Here is a 19,996-nt window from a genome sequence, read left to right on the forward strand (position 1 = left end):
TCTTGGTGCTGATGGACTAACCTGGAAGAATTCAGGGTGCAAAGTTCAGTGCAAAGCAATGCTTATGCTCCTAGTGTGGTTTTGTCTCAGTGTATTAGTCAAATCGCCAGCGATTGGCCCTGACATTGAAGTTGGGTCAGTTTGACACAGAGGTTGTCTGGTTTAAAGCTCCACACAGCCACACTTTATTAGCAGGAAGACTGGGAGTGCACTGGGAAATTTAGAGGTGGGCATGGTGAAATGAGCTAAATTTCAATTAGAGGTGCTCAGTGGTTTTAATGGGTGGAGTCCCAGAATTGTACGATTTCACCAAGTATGAGACGCATTAGATTTCAGCATTAGTCATTAGTGTTTGAACGCTTATTCCTAACCTGGTCCCTGGATGGCATAGACCAAAACAAAACAAGGTGTAAAATAAAAGAAATGTACGTCCTCAGAGTCCCAGGTGTGTATCCCTGTAAATATAAAAAGACATTTAATTAATATCTAAATTCCTGTAACTTTTCTAACTATCTAGAGTCCTTGACAATTCAGGTTTTTGTCTGTTTGTAAATAATGCGTATACTGCATTTGTCACGTTTGTTGACTTTTCTGTTTTCACTGTTACAGTCAGCACTTCGGGCTGGCAGAAGACGACTTAAATTAAAAGACAGCAGCCGAAAGTTCTTCACACTCATGCTTACACTCGTGTGCTGCCCTGTAGCTCCATGTCCTCAAGGCAACCAAAGTGTCATGGCAACCGTACGGCAGCCACGGTAACAGCAGGCTCATTTTCATACTGATGAGGCCAGTTGCCGGGGAGGCCTGCGCCTCTGCTGCCGCGGCCGCTCGCTCCTCTCTCCTCTCCAATGTCGCCCTGAAATTTTAATGACCTTCTTTCTCTGCTTCTCATTTTTCTCCTCTCGGTGCACCTTGTGTGTGTTTGTGCACGCGTGTGTGTCATGAATGTCAAGTTCCCTGTCCAAACTGACACGCACAAAGTGTCCACAGTTAATACAAGAAGAGAACAAAGACGATGTAATTTTGATGGCGTACGGCTGTAAAGGGCATGTATTTTTATGGCTGTGGAAAACCTCCTCTGGTCTGCTCCTCTTGGCCACATCAGGTTTGCATTTAAGACTTTTTGGGTGGTGGACGGCACTGTTTTTGTGTCAGCATGCAAACAGAAAGGCAGGAAACAAGATGGGTGAGGAATATTGGCTCGTAAATGGCCTAATCCAGCAGCGTTGATCGTGGTCTTGTCTGTTTGTTGTACCAACTAGGAAATGACACTAGGTCCTGAAGATATAACGGAGGTTCGGTTCTCTAACTTGACACATTTTCAACACGTTGACACGCCGGTTATGCATTCCTGATCTCTGAAGTCTGTCTTGAAAACCTGCTGCTAGATCATAGCCGCACATCTGAGGTCTGTGAGAAACCATACGCTTCTTGGACTGCATTCAACTGACGTGAACGTTGGCCAACTCATGGCCGAGCACGAGTGCCCAGTGTGACATATGGACCAACTGGAGTGGCAGAAAATGCTGTGTAGCCTGTTGACAACATCATTTTTCTGTAAAGCATAGATAATGTGAGTGACTGTCAACCACTTCATTGGCTGGCAAGAGAAACTGGAAAATTGTGTATGCGGTTTCATCCTGCAGACATTTAGTCATGGGTGTGTGTTGCCAACAGTCGTATGGACATCATTCAGTCCTTGAACTAAAACAGGATTCATCTACCTCACACTTGTAATCTGGTGGCTGAGCTGAATGTTTCAGATTAATCTGTTTATGTAAAAGAGATTCAGGCTCAAGTCTTCTTGTGCTTTTTGAGTGTCACTCACACCAAATTCTTCTTTTTTCTCTCCTTTTGTTTCGTTCCAGGAGGAAGCGGCAAGAGAAGAAGAAAACGGACGGATTGAGCCTGTTGGCCGAGCTGACTCCATTGACCACACTGCTGTGAGGTCACTAGAGTAAGTCACTCGCTGATCAGCGTCTTTGCCTTCGCTAGAATGATGGTTGTAGAGGACGCGCAGCTTTGTCAATCTCATCCTCTCCAAGTAACTCTGACCAGAAGATCATTCAACCTTTGCTGGTCAATAATTGCACTATACATTGAATTATGTGTGTTTAAACTAAATGTATTGGCTGAAACTTGCAATATTTGTGGTGTCGCCACACCTCTGTAAGCCAGCGCCTGATGTCTTGCTAATACTGCGATACTGTTTCCTCATCTCAGCAACCTGGTACGTGCAGTGTTAAGTATGATGGACACAACCTAACACGAAGAAGTAACAACTTTGGTTGTTCGAGACTAGAATATCTCTTCAGAGTTGACCGTTGTAAATCTGTTCTCCGCTTGCTTTCTTCACATAATAGGCACTTAAAAGCTAAAGCAGCAGGTTCTATATTGTAGCCGAGGTTTGTTTGTCGAAAATGTCATTTTCAGCCCTGCTTTCTGATTTACATAATTCTCTTTTGTGGGAGCAAAATGATCCTCGTCTCGCCATCAGAGCTCTCCCACGCACTAACCCATTCAGCTTCTGTTATTAACAACTGTGTTTTGTTTTGTTATTTTGCTCCATTGCATGCTTCCAGTTTAATATGCAGGTATGGTATTATTATTCCTGTGATTTCCCAGAGACTCTGGTTTCTCCTGCCTCTTAGTTGTCAGTAAGGGGCCCATTTTCCCTGGGCTAATCATAGTCGTTGTATCAAAGCTGTGGATGGATTAGATCTTGCATCTTTATAATATTTGCCAGTGTATGGTCAGCCTCAGAAATGCAAATAGCTGGAACTGTTTTGGGTTTTCTTTGCTTTTAAATGGATATCAGCACACATTCTAATTTACATATAAATGCTTTAAGAATGCAACTTTCTGTCAGTTTTTTCATTATTAGGTCTCCCCCGTCGCTGTTTTCAGTTTCTACATGCAAAAGCCAAAAACATCAGTAAACTTGAGCTTTTTGTAGAACTTTTTGGAACGTTTTGGTTTGTTGCTTACTCAAGGACATCAGATGTGCTTTAAAAAAAAAAAAAACTACCTCTGCAGAAATGCACAAACATATCTTGTTTGTCAAGTCGCTGATGCACACACCTCTCAAATCTGAGTAACATGTACCATTTGTTCTCAAGGAACCTGATATGTTGATCCAGCATCTTGTCAGGAAGTTGCTTCCTTTCTTCTTTTTTTCTTGCCAAGTTTGACTGTGCATTTCAGTGCTGCCAGAAGAGATTTTCCAGCAGAGCAGAGGAAGCTGAATTCCTCTTTAGGGAACTTATTAGTGCTACAGTGTTAAATTTCAAATTTTGACATATTTCTTTCTTGGATAAGTGGATGTTAAATGTGTCTGTGTGGTGCGGTTACATTGATTTGACTTGATTGTTTTCTGTACCATTTGGTTTAGGAACTTTCTAATTAACACTCAGTTTCTACCCCACTGTGTACAACTTCAAACAGCACCCATTCGCTTACATGCAGCTTAATTCCGGCTTTGAAAGGGCAATTTTCCACTCCACAGATATTAATGTGTCGTAGGATTAAGGTCCCACGCACCAAAAAGCAAACACACTGCATTTGTCTCATTACACCCTCTGAAGAGCATCTTAAGTCCGAATTGGGGGTGTGAGGGTTTTTTTGAAAACCTTTTTTTTTTGTTTTCCCGTACATGTGTTTGATTTCTTTGGATTGCTCTGTTTTATTGTGCTTTTTGTCTCCTCTGACTTCTATTTTTATTTGTTTGTTTGCACCACTGAGCTCTTGTCATAATGTTTCTGTCTTCATTGCCTCATTTCCTGTTTTTATTTTTGCCCACATGGTGTCACCCCTCTCCTCTGATCTCCACCCCGCACCTCCTCCCCAACCCCCCTACCCACCCCCGTCTCTCTCTGTCATTCATCCGTCTCCGATCCCAGAGACATTGTCAAACTGGTGGAGGTGTCAAACGACGGTGGGCCCCTGGGGATCCACGTGGTGCCTTTCAGTGGCAGGGACCGCAGGTAAAAACAACCAGAGCAGAACCGCTGTGCTCTTCAGACAGGCTAGAAGAAAATAAATCTTAGGGCCATTCAGACATGGTGTCCACGGGTTTAACTACGTTAACAGGTTTTTGCATAAAGGTCTTAGATATTTAAAATATGTGTGCGCAAAGGGCCAATTCAGCCCAATTCAGCCTTTTTTTTGTTCTGTGACCTGCAGTGCTTTTTATCCATCTAGATTCTTTTGATACCAGTTGCCAGTTCTGGGGTATCATCTGTCTGATTGCTCTTGAATATATTGCAGTCCAGCTGCAGTAGCCTTATGATGCTCAAACAGCCAGAAAATACATTTAATGTATCAAGTTCCATGTTGGAACTTTCTTTCTAACCAACTTCTACCAACTTGCATGCATCTATTCATGACAGTGTTACAAGACGTAAATATTGACAGCAATAGCTGTAAGATTAGCTACAGTAGCTGCGCCTCATTAGGCGGATGTATACAGCAAGAAATGAGTTCCTGTAGGTAACTGCTCATAGCAAAGTTTGTGGGGATTTTTTTTGTCTTTAAGTAAGCAGATCATGAATTCTGGATAAAGACATTCCTGCTGATTTTGCTTTTTTTTCCCTGTGCCATCACACTGGTCTTGAGTTTTCATTTATTTGTTTACTTTTTTTAATACAGCATGTCATAAAATTGTAAAATTTCTTCATGAATATGCCTAAAAGCTTTAGTTATAAATGTGGTTTAGTTTGTGGCAACTTATTTATAAAGTATTGTACTTTTGATTAAAAACGCCACTATGTTTAAATTAAATTGTGCTATGGCCACAGTCCAGTTTTTCCAGTGTTTCCAGTTTGGCCTCACTAAGAGGGGACAGATGTTGCTGGTCCACTTTGCACCCGAGCCGAGTGTTTTCCCTTCATAGATGAGAAAGTTTGCTGGACAACGACTTGGGGCAAAATATCGAGTCGTTTATTTGCAGTTTATGCATCAGAAACTGTTCAATAAACCGTTTTTTGATCATAGTTTTGAGACATGTCTGCAGATGGTGATGTAAAGAATGTGTTTTTTCTTGATTGCGTCATTGCTCGGCTGTTTTTGGATTCTCAGTCTTCATGCTTGGCTGGCTTTTGCTGTGCTGCATCACATTTCGAAAGCCAATATCTCAAAAACTGGCCAAAGTACAGCATAACTATCTAGACTGATGGATAGCACTGCAGAGCACACAAAAGCGCTATAAAGATCAGACTCTTATGTATTTGGGGTTCCACAGGAAAGTGTTAGCAACACACGATGCAGAACACAATTATAACATGTAGCATTATGTTAAATTCTTTCTGCTAATCGGCTGCGTTTAATTAGGATTTTTTGCAAACATTTGGTCTCTGCCTTTCTTTTCTTTTTAAATATATCTTTTCACTTATAGTTTTAGTTTTTGCCACTGGCACACGTCTGACAGGTTTTATATTTAAGAAAAGAAAATAGGAAAAAAGAAAATTGCCCACTTTAGCTGATGACTTGTCAGCCTTATTGTAGTCTCATAAAAGAAATTCTCTTTGGTAGAATTTGGTTTCTGGTAACAAATGTCACGAAATGTGTTAATTTGGCCTTTTTGATTTTTTGCAAAACCCCTGGAGAGAAGCGGGCTGCATTACCTCAGAAACACTCCCTCACAGTAATGCCCATGCATGCCACACATTCCTCTTTGGTGGCAAAGTGTAATAACTTCATCACTCATACAGGCTGAATGACAAGCACGCACACACACATGCGCGACCACAGTGGTTTTCATGCCGGCATCATGAAGCAATTTGCCAGTTTACAGTGATTAATCATGGCTGTTTGGGGTTTGCAGGTGACCGTTTTATTTCTCTGTGGCTGCTGTCACATCAGCTTTACATTATTTAAAGAATACACTGAGCAGTGCACTCAACACACACATCTATACGCTCTCATTCAGAAGCGCACATGGAACGAAACTCTGAAGGAATTAGTGGAATTTCACATCTGGTTTTTGAAGATCCACATCATGAATGCCTTTGAGGTTATAACAAAACTATAGAGCCAAACCCCTGCAGCTAGCTGTCTGCATAGTTTTAAAGCTGAAGTTTACATGTAGACCTTAAAAAAAAAAAAAAAAAAGCATAAACCCCAGCACTGACCAGGTTATTTAGGTCTAATATAATGTCATAGTGCCAAGGTATTTCCTGTCTCAGATATTTTCCCACCAGCCAACCGCAGCCCCGCACATTCCCAGATAGGGCTGTGCGCTATGACCAAAATCTCATATCCCGATATAAGACATCTATCGTCCCGCTAACGATATAAATCACAAAAATGTAACATTTTCTGTAAATTCTGTGAATCTCGGGCAGTTCGACTTGCCTGAAGTGTTTCCAGCTGTGCGTCGTGTACCTGGAGTCGAGTGTTTTAACCGATGCATAAAACGACACATTTTTAGACATAAGTTGTAACGGCCGCCGTTTTCTTTGTGAGTATTTATTACACGGCGTGCTGCGGGGAACAGCCTGTTCTAACGTTTGAGTCTAAGGTTTATTTTTTAGCACCTGACGCCTCTTTTTTTGCTTCTCATCCGTAAACACGCTGCATACTCTTTCACGTATTTTCAGTTTATTTTGAAAAGTCTCAACAGGATCTTGAGCTCTATTGTGAAAGGTTTATGTGGAAAATAAACACGCGGACTTGTCCGTCCGTAATGTGGTTATATTAAATATAAGAGAAAGAGAGAACTTTAAGAAATATAGCCACTACAGTGACCATCCAAACGATGAAAAAATATTGCCGTAAACAGTTTATTTTGCGACACCACGAAACAAACGATAGCATAAAATGAAACGATAGATGATTTTATATCGTCATCCGATATCAAACAGCCCTATTCCCAGACTTCCTCTACGTATCAGTCTAAACTAAGACTCCCAAATGCCATCACTGACTGTAAAGTCTCCGTTGTACTTTATTGAAAATCAAGATCATATCACTTTTCTCTCTGCCCAATGTAATCAGCCTAAAAGCACATTTATAATGTGCTTTTCTGCTATTGGGGAAATGTCAGTTTGGGTGGTTCACCAAGATTAAGATGCCCAGCTTTCATCAGAGAAATGGGCCCCTCCACAGCAAATCACATTGTGTTCTCACTCAAATTCAATCAGCCGAATTGTCTCTGAACTTTTTCAACTCCTGAACTTTTCTGCCCCCCGGAGTAATCACATTCTCATTCATATTGAGTTATAAACCCGAGGCGAGGGCAAGTATTAAAGCCTAAAATCAACCCAATTTACCTAGGCAACACTCGCTCACACTACCCTCGAAAAATCCTTGATGCTCTCAGACACGGGCTGTATGCCGAAGAAGACTCGATTAGGGTCGCGCCGTCTTCCCTACCCATAGCTGATTTTCTTCCTCGTTCTCTGGTCTATAATCCAAAAAGCGCCCTTTCAGGTGAAGTTAGCCCCTCGCTGTGGCTGTGCGGGGAGTCATAAGCCAGTTTGCCACACTGGATTACAGAGCGACAAGCGTTGAAGCTCAGCATGGCTGAAGAGCTACAGCGTGATATACCAGCTACTGTCTGCCATCAGTCTTTAATACTGTTGTTTTTTTATTCCTCTCAGAAACCACTCTGTTTACTTTGTATTCAGAAAAAGGACAGAGGAGCTTAAGAGTTTCGAAAATTAACACATGCAAAGCGTCAACCCGACCAGAACTACATTTGAGGTTTTGAATGTGTTGATTGCCTTTGAATAGATGCCTCCCCCACACACAGCCTCTAAAGCACCCTGATGTGATGCGACTATTTTCTCTCATAAGCCTCATTGGTACACTGATGATGCAAATGACAGGACCACACTGTGCTCTCTTCACTAGTACTGCATGATGAAGCAGAGGCAGCAATTAGGCATAGCTGTCTTTTTTGCCAAAAAAAGGGCTTTTCATTAGCTTCACATTGATGATTCTTGAATAACCATCTGGCCACGGGAAGAGGGATTGTTAAAATAAAAAAGAGAATTATTTTCTGTGGTCAGAATAATCTAAACTATATCGAATATCAAAGCGAAGATTTTATAACCCCTCACAAGGACAAAGACTCTTAGCCAGCTTTTATACAGTGTGCAAAAAAGTCCTAGTGTATTCTTCACCCGGCTGTGCAGGCCACAGTGTTTTAACAGCCATGTTGAGTCCACAGACACTGCATCCTCTTGACATGAACTTCTGAACATTTCAGGACTCTTGGCTTGTTGGTCAAGCGTCTGGAGAGAGGAGGGAAGGCCGAGCAGCAGGGCCTCTTCCAGGAGAACGACTGTATCGTCCGTATCAATAACGGAGACCTGCGAAACATCAGATTTGAACAGTAAGACTGCAGCTCACGGGAGCCGTTGTTGAGCTCTGCTGATCCCTGGTCTTCCTGTGTGAATGGCTTTTTCGCACCATCGCCTCTTCCCTAGCTTTTTATACCCATAGTCTGAAACATTCTTCTTCTTTTTTTGGCTGCTCTCCTCTCTCCTCATGCCTATTTTACTCCCTCTCCTGCCGGCGCACAGTCTCCTCTGCTGCCTGTCACTGTGCTAAGCTAACCTTTCCCTACTTAACTCCTGTAGGTCAGAGCCTCAATTCCTCAAGTCGTTCCTGCAATCCTCTTAGCCTTTATTCCCTTGTGTTTCAGTAACAGTAACAGCTCTACTGGACTCCTACTCTCACTACTTTCTCTTTTCTTCTGTCAGAAGGAATGGGAATAAATCTCCTAAAATTCACAGCTTCTCCTTTTTCAGTGCTGTTCATGTCTCCTGCTTTTATTCCCTGCCTAACCAAACTCACACATCCACCCATTTTCTAGATCCCGTATGATGCATGAGAGCCTATATGCTGTGTATACAGTACATGCAATATCTGCAATGCAGCGATGCTTTTTTGTTTGCGATGTTTTTTTGCCAGCATTACATTTATACGAAAAGTATATGCATGTTTTAAATGCAATAAGCTGCTCCAAACTGATGAACGTTATGTAAGACACCTATTATGCAAAGTACCACCCACATGTGACCATGTATAGATGCGTCTTGGTGGATTTAACCGTTCCTCGAAACGTAAAGAGTCAAACATATATTTCCCCATTTAACAAACTAATAAAATCAGAATCTAGTCACACAGATCATATTGGTTGGTTTCTGATAAGTTCAGGCTTTGAGACTTTTGCTACCACCTCATTATAATGGAGATTAATGGGATTTTACTTTAGTATTATCTCTTACATGACACAGAATTCCTGTGTTGATAATACCAGGAATATGCTGTCAGATCTGTTTACTGGGTAGAAATTGAGCAGTTGCACCAAAAGTATGAGTGGAGGTATATAAGAATAATTTGGGTGAACCAACAAACTCCTGGATCCCGGTCATGTTGTCATGTTCCAGCCATTCCCACAGTTGGAGCCACAAGTTATGTGATGGGTGGGAATAAAGCTTCCATACATAGTGTTGCGACAAGTGCATTAGTGCAACAGTTGCTCTTGTTATTTATTTTCATAAGGGGGCAGACTACATCTCCTCCGACACTCAATCCAGCCTGAAATTGTAAAGACACCATGACGAGACCGTCCCCCTGAGGGAAGGTTGTTGGTAGCTGGGAAAAGAGGCCCGGAATTTCACAAAGAAATTCTTCGGCAGCGCGACTTTTGGTTATCGGTCTGGGGATGGAGGGGGAGCGATAGAAATTCTCGCGGCCTAGCATTTTCTCAAACGTCTGTTCAGCTGTCAGGGGACCCACGTTTGCTTTATTGAAACAGGTGGCGCTAACAAGGCTTTGGTTTTACAGGGCGCTGACAGCCAACATAAGTTTCCATTCACACCTAATGTACACGAGCTCAGACCGAAGGGGTTTTAAAAGAGGATTTTCTGCAAAGTATTCGACGACTGGAGGTCTCCTTCATCTGGAGCCAAATGAGGGGATTATGCGATGGAGCTGTTGGGGAGGGTTCAGTCACTTTCTAGAGCCGCTCACGCTGGCAATGAGTATTAATTAACATGTCAGAATGTTCAGGTGGGCGAAGATGGATTTTATATATAGTACGACTGGGTGTGTGTGTTTGAGAGACACTGGGTAGATGGAGTGCTCCACTTGGCAAGTTTGTACAGACAAGTATTGCACTTGATTGTTAAGTATGTTGAGTTTTGCCTCTGTGTCTATCCTTTGTTCTCTCCATGTCCTTAAACCATCGTAAAACTGGCAAATTTCCTCCCACTGTCTTTATCCCAGAGCCCAGAATATGTTCCGTCAAGCCATGCGCTCTCCGGTCATCATGTTCCACGTGGTGCCGTCATCGATGAAGGCCCACTACGAGCAGCTGTCCCACGCTGAGAGGAACCCCGTGTACGCCTCGGGCCGTTTCAGCCCCGACTCCCTCAGCGGCAGCACTGTGTCAGGCATCGACCACACGCCACAGCGGATGTCCCGGCACGGTTCCCAAACGCACCCACACTCCCAGCCGTACCCCCATGTGCTCTCAGAGCCGACTGACGGTTACCCCCCTCTGCTTCACCCCGCGGTTTCTGCGGCCAAGCCCCCGACAGGTCACGCCCATTCACCGCAGAAGGGGATGAATTCCACGCCAGCAGGAGGCTATACGAAAAAAGTCGGGAGGAGGCTCAGCATTCAGCTAAAGAAAGGTGAGGAGAGATCTCCACAAAAACGCACAAACTCTGCCTTAGTGATGGTTTCAACTCAAAGATAATAGATCATAAACCATAACTAGTCTCATAAGCTTATTATTAACATTAATTATGTCTTAGAATGTCATGAGGTTAAGTTTTTCATTGTTAAGTAAATATTAACACATGATCCACAAAAACATTTGGAGCTTTCATCATCAGAAAAGATCTTTATTGTTTCTGAGGAAGAAAAAAGCAAAGTCATCCTAGCGGCTGTAAAAGGGTTGGGTTTGGTGTTGTTTTTGAAGCATACTGAGACTCTTTCCAGAGGATCTGTGAGTCTCTTCTCGTGCTGTGCATTTCTCTGGCTTTTTAAGATTTAGAGGAATACACAGCATCAGTCTAACCTTTTTATTTCTACCCAATAAACAAGCAGCTTCCCGATTCCTTGCAAGCAAGTGTAGGAACACTGTTGGAAGATGGTTCAAGCACGGAAGCGTGGAATATGTGAACGAGGCTGTAAGAGGCTTAAAAACCCCATCCAGAGCTATCCGTACTGATGTAAGATGTGAAAAAGTGGGTGATAAAAGCAAACAGCATCTGCTTAGATGGAAATGTGGAGCAACAGGCGACGTTAGGACTGCAAAGCTGCAGGGATCCTGGTGTACGCTTTGACTGACAGTGGACACAGGTGGTGCAAACCTCTGCCAACAGGATTCCAGGTGTCGGTGCCAGGTCTCAGGGCCAGAGAGCTTGTTGCTAAGCAGCCGCTCGTCCCCGTGCACTGTCAAATGCCACAGCAAAGAGTCTGACAGGGCTGCACCATATGCCCGTTGAAGTTTTCACCCAAACCTGTCCTCTCTCATGGGGCGGGAATCAAGCCAGAACATAAAACATAAAAACGTCCAGCTGCTTTTTAAAAATTCCTGACTCACAGTTCTTACCATCCATTCTTCTGTCAGGTTTTTTTCACTCTTCTCATCCTCATCTGCCCTCTCGCTGACAAAACACTTGTGAAAACGCTGCATTCTGTGCATGATATGGCAGGAGATCTGCTATGTTCACAGTCAAAGATGTTATCTTTTCTCATTCCACCTTTGTTTGCTGTTGTTGGAGCAGACACTTACATGGATTAACAGTGATTCCCAAGAGGCTGTTTGGCTCATCTGTTTTGTTTTGAGTACCGACTTAAGCCTACAGCTTTGAGCGCAGATTAAGCTCCTGCATTTCTTATGTGCTTGAATCAGACACCAGGCTCCTTGCAAATCCCAGGGAGTATCAAAATCAATCACAGAATCTTATTTCTGCACAGGAAATTGCTTAGGTATGTCTTAATCAAGCTAATGGGAGTTTTAAAGATCCTCCTCCCTGTTTAAAGCCAGGAACTCTACAAGCATTTACCGGTGAGTTTAATGCCGCACCTCGAATGTCTGCGGGAAGTTGATTGGCTCATCAATGCAGGGGATTAGGTAGAGGATGTGAAACAGGATGGCTAAGTGTTGTGCTATTCTTTTCATCGGCTCATTCAGACAGGCAGGGGGGATTAAGGCCAAAACCCCTATACAGCAAAAATGCTCCTCATTGTTCTTATATTAACTTTTTTTGACACACATATCTGTTCAAATGGTTTATTTACAGAAACATATCACACGATCACAAGTTCTGAGCACTTGTACAGTAATCTTTATGTGGGAGAAGTTACTCAAGTATGTTGATTATCTGGAGAAATACACCAGACATTGTGCTGTTTTTTCCTTCACACATGCTGCAGAGAACTCTGTGTCAGACATCCACTCACGACCGTAAATGCTCAGTTCAGTTTTAATTCACTGCTTTTTTTACCTGCAGTATCTGCAGTTGTCCGGTCCTGCTCATTTAGACGTTTCTGTTCTGGACCTGCAGGTTTTGTGTAGAAAGGTTTAGAGCTGCATTGCATTTGCAGATGAAAAGTTCTGGTTACCCGCTCCCTAACCCTGTTGTGTAATGCATGTTGTTTTTTTTGACCCAGGTTGTTTTTCAATTTCCAATTAAAAATCAAGCAAAAGTATTACATTTCTTCAGGCTGAACTTTCTTATTGGCACAACATAATTGCGTGTAATTATTGACTGGTTCAAACTGAGACTTTAAAAGCATGCATTTTCATTGCCCTGCAATGTACAAACTACTTTAATTATTCACCACAAACCTACTTAAGTGCTGTGCTGACAGGGTAGAGGATTTCTCTTCATTTCCTGCAACTTCAAGTTGCCCAATAATAGGAAATAGTTTGTTTGTCTGCTAGGAATATGGATAATATGAGACAGAGACCTGCGTTCCTAATGGCTCATAATGATGCACTCGTACGAGGTTGCAGGCAAAACTTACAAACGTACACAAGCCAAATGCAATCCGCCCACAGAAACACAGGTTAATGAGCACATGTAGATCAACAACATCTCGGGGTACTGTGTGCCTTATAGGCCAGGTCACGAGGGAAAGGAGAGACTCGTTGGTGTATTCTTCTCAAAACAGAGTCAGTTTTCATAAATGATGGTGTGAGAGGCATTTATTGTGAAATTTACAGCACCGGTTGTCGCTGTAATGCTGATTATATTGCCTCTGGTTTTTTTCAGCATTGTGATATGCTACTGATTATTTCCTGAAAGTATGATGTAATCATTCAGCTGCATGCTGAGCTGAATCAGACAGAATCAGGCGGATCATGTTTATCACGATGTTGCAGTAGTAAATTCACAGTGGCCTAAACAATGGCCTCACTTATTAACGTGGATTGCAGTTATCTCCTCTGACACTGGGGGACGCACTCTTTAATTCAGGTAAGGTGGGCCACTTGTTACTGGATGATGGTGCTGGAAAAACTGGTTAGGAGTGTGCTCTATTAAAAGAGATGAGGTACTCATTGTTAATGGGTCAAGTGTTCCCCTCGGGTGGGACAACTATATTCATACCAACCCTTTACTCCTAATGAAAGAACCCACTTGACTCTCAGCTAAATGTCTCCCAAAACACCAGCCAATATTATTGCCCTCTCAGATACAGGAGAGTTTTATCAGTTGAATGTTAACATATTTTTAGCAGCTTGAGATCCAGAGGTACAGAGGAGACTGTGCGTCAAGATAAAACCAGATCCTATCATTCGATTTTGCATCCTCACTTATTCACCCGCTCATCCCGCAGGCCCCGAGGGACTCGGCTTCAGTATAACGTCACGGGATGTTCCCATCGGGGGCTCAGCACCCATCTACGTGAAGAATATCCTGCCTAGAGGAGCTGCTATCCAAGATGGCCGTCTCAAGGCAGGAGACAGGTTGCTAGAGGTAAGTGCAGAAAAGTGCGGTAATGCTTTACAAGGCGTGTGTGAGGAGGCTTTAATTTAGTCATTTAATAAAGTCTTAGATGGCGATTGTGATCTGGAAGGTAGATGTGCATCACGTAGGAACGGTGATTTCGTTCCAAAACGGCAATTTTAAATATGTGATATACGCTGCTTGCCATCTGCTGAAGTGTAACAAATTCCTTTCTCGTAACTGTTTTAAATGGAAATGTGGATCCTGAAATTAAATCAAAGACTATGCTTCCACACGCTATCTCGTGCAGCAAAAACAGAACGGCTTTTGAAGTTGCATCATCCCACGTTGCAAACCATTTGCATAAAGGATTACACTGTGCAGCTCTGAATGTATGGGGTTATTCCACCAAAACTTTCAATCCTTTTATCCTCATGTTTTTCTCATTTTCAAACTTTGTTTGAACTAGGGCTAAAGCGACTAGTTGATCGACTAATCAAATTAGAAAACGAACCATCTGCCGCTTTGATAAAAATGTAAAGTGTTGCTGCTTTTCTGTCACGGCCAAAAGGCGTAATTAAGAGATTTGAGTGTTTCACCTTTTTTTAAAACAAGCCTAGATAATAATCCATACAAGATAATGTAGAGTTTAACCCAATTACTGTGCCTCCTCCTGTTCAGGTGAATGGCGTGGACCTGAATGGGCGGACCCAGGAGGAAGTGGTCTCCTTGCTTAGAGCTACACCCATGGGCGGGGCTGTGGGTCTGCTGGTTTTACGCCAGGAGGACTCTTTCCTACCCCGAGAAGTGGTACGTTGGCTGCTCGCCTCACTGCAGCTCTTCACCCTGTCACCATAATGAATTACATATCATGACATATATATGTAACTTATGTATATACAGAGATGGTGTGTTCTGGCACATGTGTGTGAGCACTTCCGTGTGTGATCCTGAGCTGTCACAAGCCCTGTTAATCCTTCCAGTGAGGGCTGTGCCGTCTTCTCATTTCCCAGCTAACACAGCACGCTAGCCGAGCATGCAGATTGATGATCCTGCTCCATCGCCGCACCGCTCTTTATTATCAAGTCGCGGCTAGCCTCGGTGGAAACCTGTAGAGCTGTCTTTTCACCCTCTCCTTTCTTCTCGATTTCACTTTGTCTTCAGTCTTTCATTATCCATCACCCTCCTCTCCATCCTCCTTCACCAGCTCCCTTTCTTTCTTCACATTTGGTGGGTAACCTTCTCTGCATCTGCATTTCCATCTCCTCTCACTGTGTTTTGCCTCCAAGCTGACTCGGTAGATTGATGGATGTGTGGATGAAAAGACAGACGCAGGGCAGGTAGCAGGCAGAGAGTGAAAAACACACTTGGCTTGAATATCAATCAGGCGTAGTCTACACACATTACATTTTACAAACTGAAATACAACTGTTTGTGAGCAGTTTTTGGATGCTGCTGCTGTCACTCAGTCTTGGCAGAAGCCACTCTCAGTGATTCATGCATACTGATGCTAATTTAGTTTTCATGTTTGTTTATGTTCATGAAGTTCATGTTTTTACATGGTGCCAGATGTTGTACTTAATTATCTTTGCAGAAACATGTAACAGGATGCTCGGCATGTATGGCGTTGCCTCAAAGTTGTGTTTTTTAATCAGGAAGGGAGCTTATAATGACCAAGGCAGAAGCAAGATGGCAGAACACAGAGAATTAAGTGGCTTTATTAATGTGTGGGAAGTGAACAGTGGAGGCTGTGGGTGCGCTTTAAACCACATTGGTGTTTACTCTACAGCAACAGTCAAGGTTTCTCTGCTATCTCCCTACCTCTGCTAGCTTTAACACACAGCTTATCGAGTACTAACGTGAGTAATGGCATCAAACAGCCTTAAATCTCTGCTCTGCTGTAGCAAAAATTTATTTCTCCCTCTACCTTCAGAAGCCATGACAGCCAGCAGAGCCACAAACAGCTATTCACTAGCAAGCGGTGCCAATCAAACGGCTGATTGGTGACAATTATCACAGTGAGCGATGCAGATGAGGCTATTGGCTGGCTATCGCCATGGGTGAAGTTTGATGAGGCAAACTGCCACACTGGTCGATACTCATCTTTAGATTACAGCAGAGCTTTAAGTCTGGCTGACTCTGCATAGCTGGTAGTTAGATGGCAGGATTTATTTGATCTGTGGTTATCAGCTGCAGAGGGTGGAGAGTGCGATGTGAAAGGGCTGAAATGGGACTCGAGGGAGATGAGGTCCAGTGCTCAAAATGAGCAGCTCGAGTCTCTATCTAAAGCTAGACTGCACTTTTTCTTCTGCGTTTTAGAGCCTGTAGAGACGAAACGGTCTGTCAGTTAACAACAACATAAGGGTGAAAGATGTTCTAAATTCACAGTAGCGCATTACTTGGGTAATTTAAGCTAAAAAAAAAACGAGATCGGGCTTTCTTGGCACATAGTTATGAATTACAAATGGCGATTACTAAGCCTAATATATTAAATCTAATGTAGAGTAATGAAAAGAATTAAGTGAGCAGCTGTTGTATTACAGGTGACATAATTCTCAGCAGGTATAAAAGCCCTTAATCTAAGCTGAACAATCTATTTTATCACTAATGTGAAACTACATCAGTGTGACACGTAATACGCTGAGCAGGAAATTGAGCTTACACTGTAATGGTAGGATAACAAAGAAATTGGAAATGTTATTCAGATTTGCTGTATTTTTATTCAAATTCCTGCATCACCAATGCAAGAATCTGGCATAAAATCACATTTAGTTTCAGAGAGAAGCAGGATTGTAAAAAGCAGCTCTGTCCTTTACAGTTTTGAATGTAGTTAAATTCAAGCAACTTTTTCAAAGCGGTTACTAAACTGTGCCGAATGCATTTGACGATCCTTTTTGAACCGCACTTTGGGCGTGGCTAAATTCTGGTGCTCACCAAGATTTGTTGTTGTTGTTGTTTTGTTTGATGACTGATGCTGACTTTTTATTTACAGTCAAAACTGTGTGAATGTTTCAGAATCTCGGTCTACACGGAGGATTTTACTTGTAAAGATTGTGGCTGTGAATTTATTCGGGTCGTTTTTCTTGCGATGAAAGCAATCTGGATGTTTGTCTCATCTTGCGATAGGGCACAGCTGGATGGTTAAAAAAATCTAGAGTACATGAAAGTGAAACTGTAAGTTTGTGCAGATGCAAAGACAGCATTTCGATGATATGACATTTTGTCTTTGCGACCGCTTCAGTTGTTTCCGAGCCACGGTTGATACTCAAAGTCTCTGCACTCGTCAGATTTATCATTTTCATATCCTGCGTGTGCTTTTTCTTGAACTGCCTAACTTTATCCACTAGTTCCCTGATTTCTGTTATAGTCGAATGTTCACTGTTTATGTAAATGAGTATATTTTATTTCCTGATTACTTTTGATTCTTCTGTCCCTCCTCCATCCTCTAGAATGCTGAGCCCCAGATGCAAATCCCCAGAGATTTGGTAAGACACCACCCTTACACCGACCTGCAACAAACCTCCACCTCTCTTCTTTAACAACTCTTTATTTAGCCCAAACTCCCCCTCCTGCTCTTATCACCCAACTTATGCATGCATCCAGCCTCTGCTGCTAAACTAGCTGGTTAATCAGAGTGCAAGTCGGTACCCTACCTATAGTGTTAGTCACTAATTTAAATCTCTAGCTAGAGTCGCTGTAACAAGTCACAATTTCATGCTTCATCAGTATGTGGCTGTTGAAGTTGTGCTGCAGTATAATTTGCTCCATAACTCCCTTCAGAGCTGTGTTTGCCAGTGAAGGTGGAAGTTTGCTGTATTTGTTAGCTGTGGATAAGGCTGTCAGTCTGGCCTTGTTGCTGCAGACCCGCTCCGATATGTGAGGCGAATAACAAACCCAGTTTAGTTTAGGGGGAAATGCAGACAGTGCAGTGAAACGTGCACAGACACTTTGACAGCTTTAATAGATTAACGGTTTCCGTAATTGAGGAATTTAACATAAAGTATATAGCGTGCTATAAATGTCTGACAGAGATTCTTAATCTTGGGATTGTACCCTATGGAGTATGTTTCCGAATCTACCTTCTGTGAATAATCAGCCCTCATCAGGATGTACAGTGTCTCCAACTGTTACAGTGTGGTCTTTATGGCACACATTACCCAAAAAGGCTCTCGATTGCAGCAGCTGTTAAAAGCTCGTCTGTTTTTACTGCTCGTATTAAAAAGCTATTCAGATTTCCATAACTCTCCATTTACATGCCAAATTTGATTTGTGATTTAACAGACTTCACATCTTCACATCTGGCCTTACCTTCAGGTTACATCTGGCTGAGTGCAGGTAATTGGTTAGGTTTTTGCGTGGCACATTAGAAGTGTAATTGCCCAGTTAATCTGATTGGCGGTTCTACCTGCCAGCTGTGGGGATGATCCTTGTCGTGACGAAGCGTTATGGCGGGGCGTTGTTGACTATTGTGACTGCAGCTGGCACATTTCATATGTGTGCACATGTGCAGAAAAGATGACGCGTATCATTCCAGAAGCATTAGAATAAGTGCAGATAAACACCACTGTGTCTCCCGTTGCTGCATTTCAATGTCACATTTTAAAGTCGGAATGGTATAAGCCATCCTTGGAAGAATTGTGCTGTCTTCCTTCCAAAAGTGCACTATAAGTTTAAACTTTTGGAATATTTATTGGGAATTAATTGCTTTGCTTTTGCCTTTTACTCACATTTCTTTTTTCTCAGTAATGTAAAGAACAATCCAGGTGGTCTGTGTGGTTTGTGTAGCAGTTTCATGTGGTTTTGTCTCTTTCTGACTCTGATCTTTTTAGGAATTGATGCTAGCCTAATTATTTATATATATAGAATGTAGCAATTTGCAATTTGCGTCTTTAATGAAAGAAAATAATGTCCATTTCCTCAATTTTGGATGTTTCCCACCCTAAAGATCGATGTGAACCAGAGCCAGACTGATAAGAAAAAGCACCACAGTCCTGCTGTCTCCTCTCGCTTCTCTTTTCAACTCCCTTCTTTCCTGCTTTCCAAACTCCAAACCTCCAGATGAGCCTTCTCCTTACCCTTTCCCGGAACATCAACCGCCATAATGGATTCAGTGCCTTTCAGATGTTATCTGTTGTCAGGCGCCTCATTTTAAACATCTCACTGCCGATAACAGCAACAATAGCAGAGGCACCATGATGGTGTAAGGGGCAGGGAGTGGGTCCGAAAGAACATCTTTTAATGGACATGCAAGTATTAGATAGCTTTCCAATGGAAAAGGCGGGATAACATCAGTGCCCCTGGGACAGCAGTTCGTTATTATTGTCCTCATTCTCGTATTAGTTTTCTTAAGTGACCACATAATAAAAACAACTATAGAACATTGTGAAAATTCAAATCACTCTCAAATCATTACTTTTGTTCAGCCAACTGTCCAAAGTTGAAAAGCATTTAATTAAAACATCTAAAGCTTTCAATTCTTTAACAGTAAGCAAAAAGCAGGCTCACGTGCCGCATGGGGAGCTTAATTATGTCTGTTGATTTTCTTTAACTTTTCTGTTATGCATCTCTACAGTGCAGTTAGTCGTGTTAAAAAAAGCTAACAAAACTTACTATGTAGACAGCTTTTAGATCCGCGGCTTTGCCGGCACTCAGCTGGGTTTTTGGAAGCCGGCACAGCATGACTCATCCTTTGAGAGAGCTCTGTCAAGGGTTACACGGCAGACAAAATGCAGCAAGTGAAGTGGAAAAAGCACTCTCTTTATGAAATCGGTCCAATGACCCAAAAATCACGCGCGATTTTACAGTAGTGCTTTAGAGGTTGGCTAAAACTTTTAGTTGTTTTGTCATGTTTACGCGGTAAAGCCACCGTGCTCTCCAATCATTGCAATAAAAATGGCCAATGATTAAGGAGACTCCTGTTTCTTTTAGCACTTCATCCATGGCATTAGCGCCCATGACCCTCTTTGTTACATATTTGGTCAAGTCACTTTAAACTTTCTGGCCAAATAGGTTCTTTGTTGCAAGTAGTGTCTTGGACTCAGTAAGTGGTCCATGTCTAAGGGGCTTCTGTGTCTAACCTG

At 42.5% G+C, this 19,996-nt stretch overlaps 1 protein-coding gene across 10 annotated transcripts in view; it reads left to right on the top strand.

Moving 5' to 3' along the window:
* Positions 1-19,996, top strand: part of pard3ab (par-3 family cell polarity regulator alpha, b) — a 243,793-nt gene that overhangs the window by 110,803 nt on the left and 112,994 nt on the right. For 6 of the 10 annotated variants that reach the window (XR_014889531.1, XM_085254762.1, XM_085254765.1 and 3 more), the window contains exons 6-12: positions 1,869-1,957; positions 3,900-3,983; positions 8,210-8,335; positions 10,237-10,646; positions 13,807-13,946; positions 14,598-14,726; positions 17,366-17,401. Coding sequence is in view for 9 of the 10 variants with exons in the window: in XM_085254762.1 (XP_085110888.1) it covers positions 1,869-1,957; positions 3,900-3,983; positions 8,210-8,335; positions 10,237-10,646; positions 13,807-13,946; positions 14,598-14,726; positions 17,366-17,401 (1,014 nt within the window). In the remaining variant the exon portion in view is untranslated. Of the gene's footprint in view, positions 1-802; positions 1,106-1,868; positions 1,958-3,899; positions 3,984-8,209; positions 8,336-10,236; positions 10,647-13,806; positions 13,947-14,597; positions 14,727-17,365; positions 17,402-19,996 lie in introns of those variants that run through there. The other 4 variants (XM_085254763.1, XM_085254767.1, XM_085254771.1 and 1 more) reach the window with 3 other exon arrangements.

Source organism: Mchenga conophoros, linkage group LG18 (assembly GCF_057382185.1).
Source record: "Mchenga conophoros isolate Kocher_MC1m ecotype Shallow Benthic linkage group LG18, M_conophoros_male_GT1.1, whole genome shotgun sequence".
In the NCBI taxonomy this organism is placed as follows: domain Eukaryota; kingdom Metazoa; phylum Chordata; class Actinopteri; order Cichliformes; family Cichlidae; genus Mchenga; species Mchenga conophoros.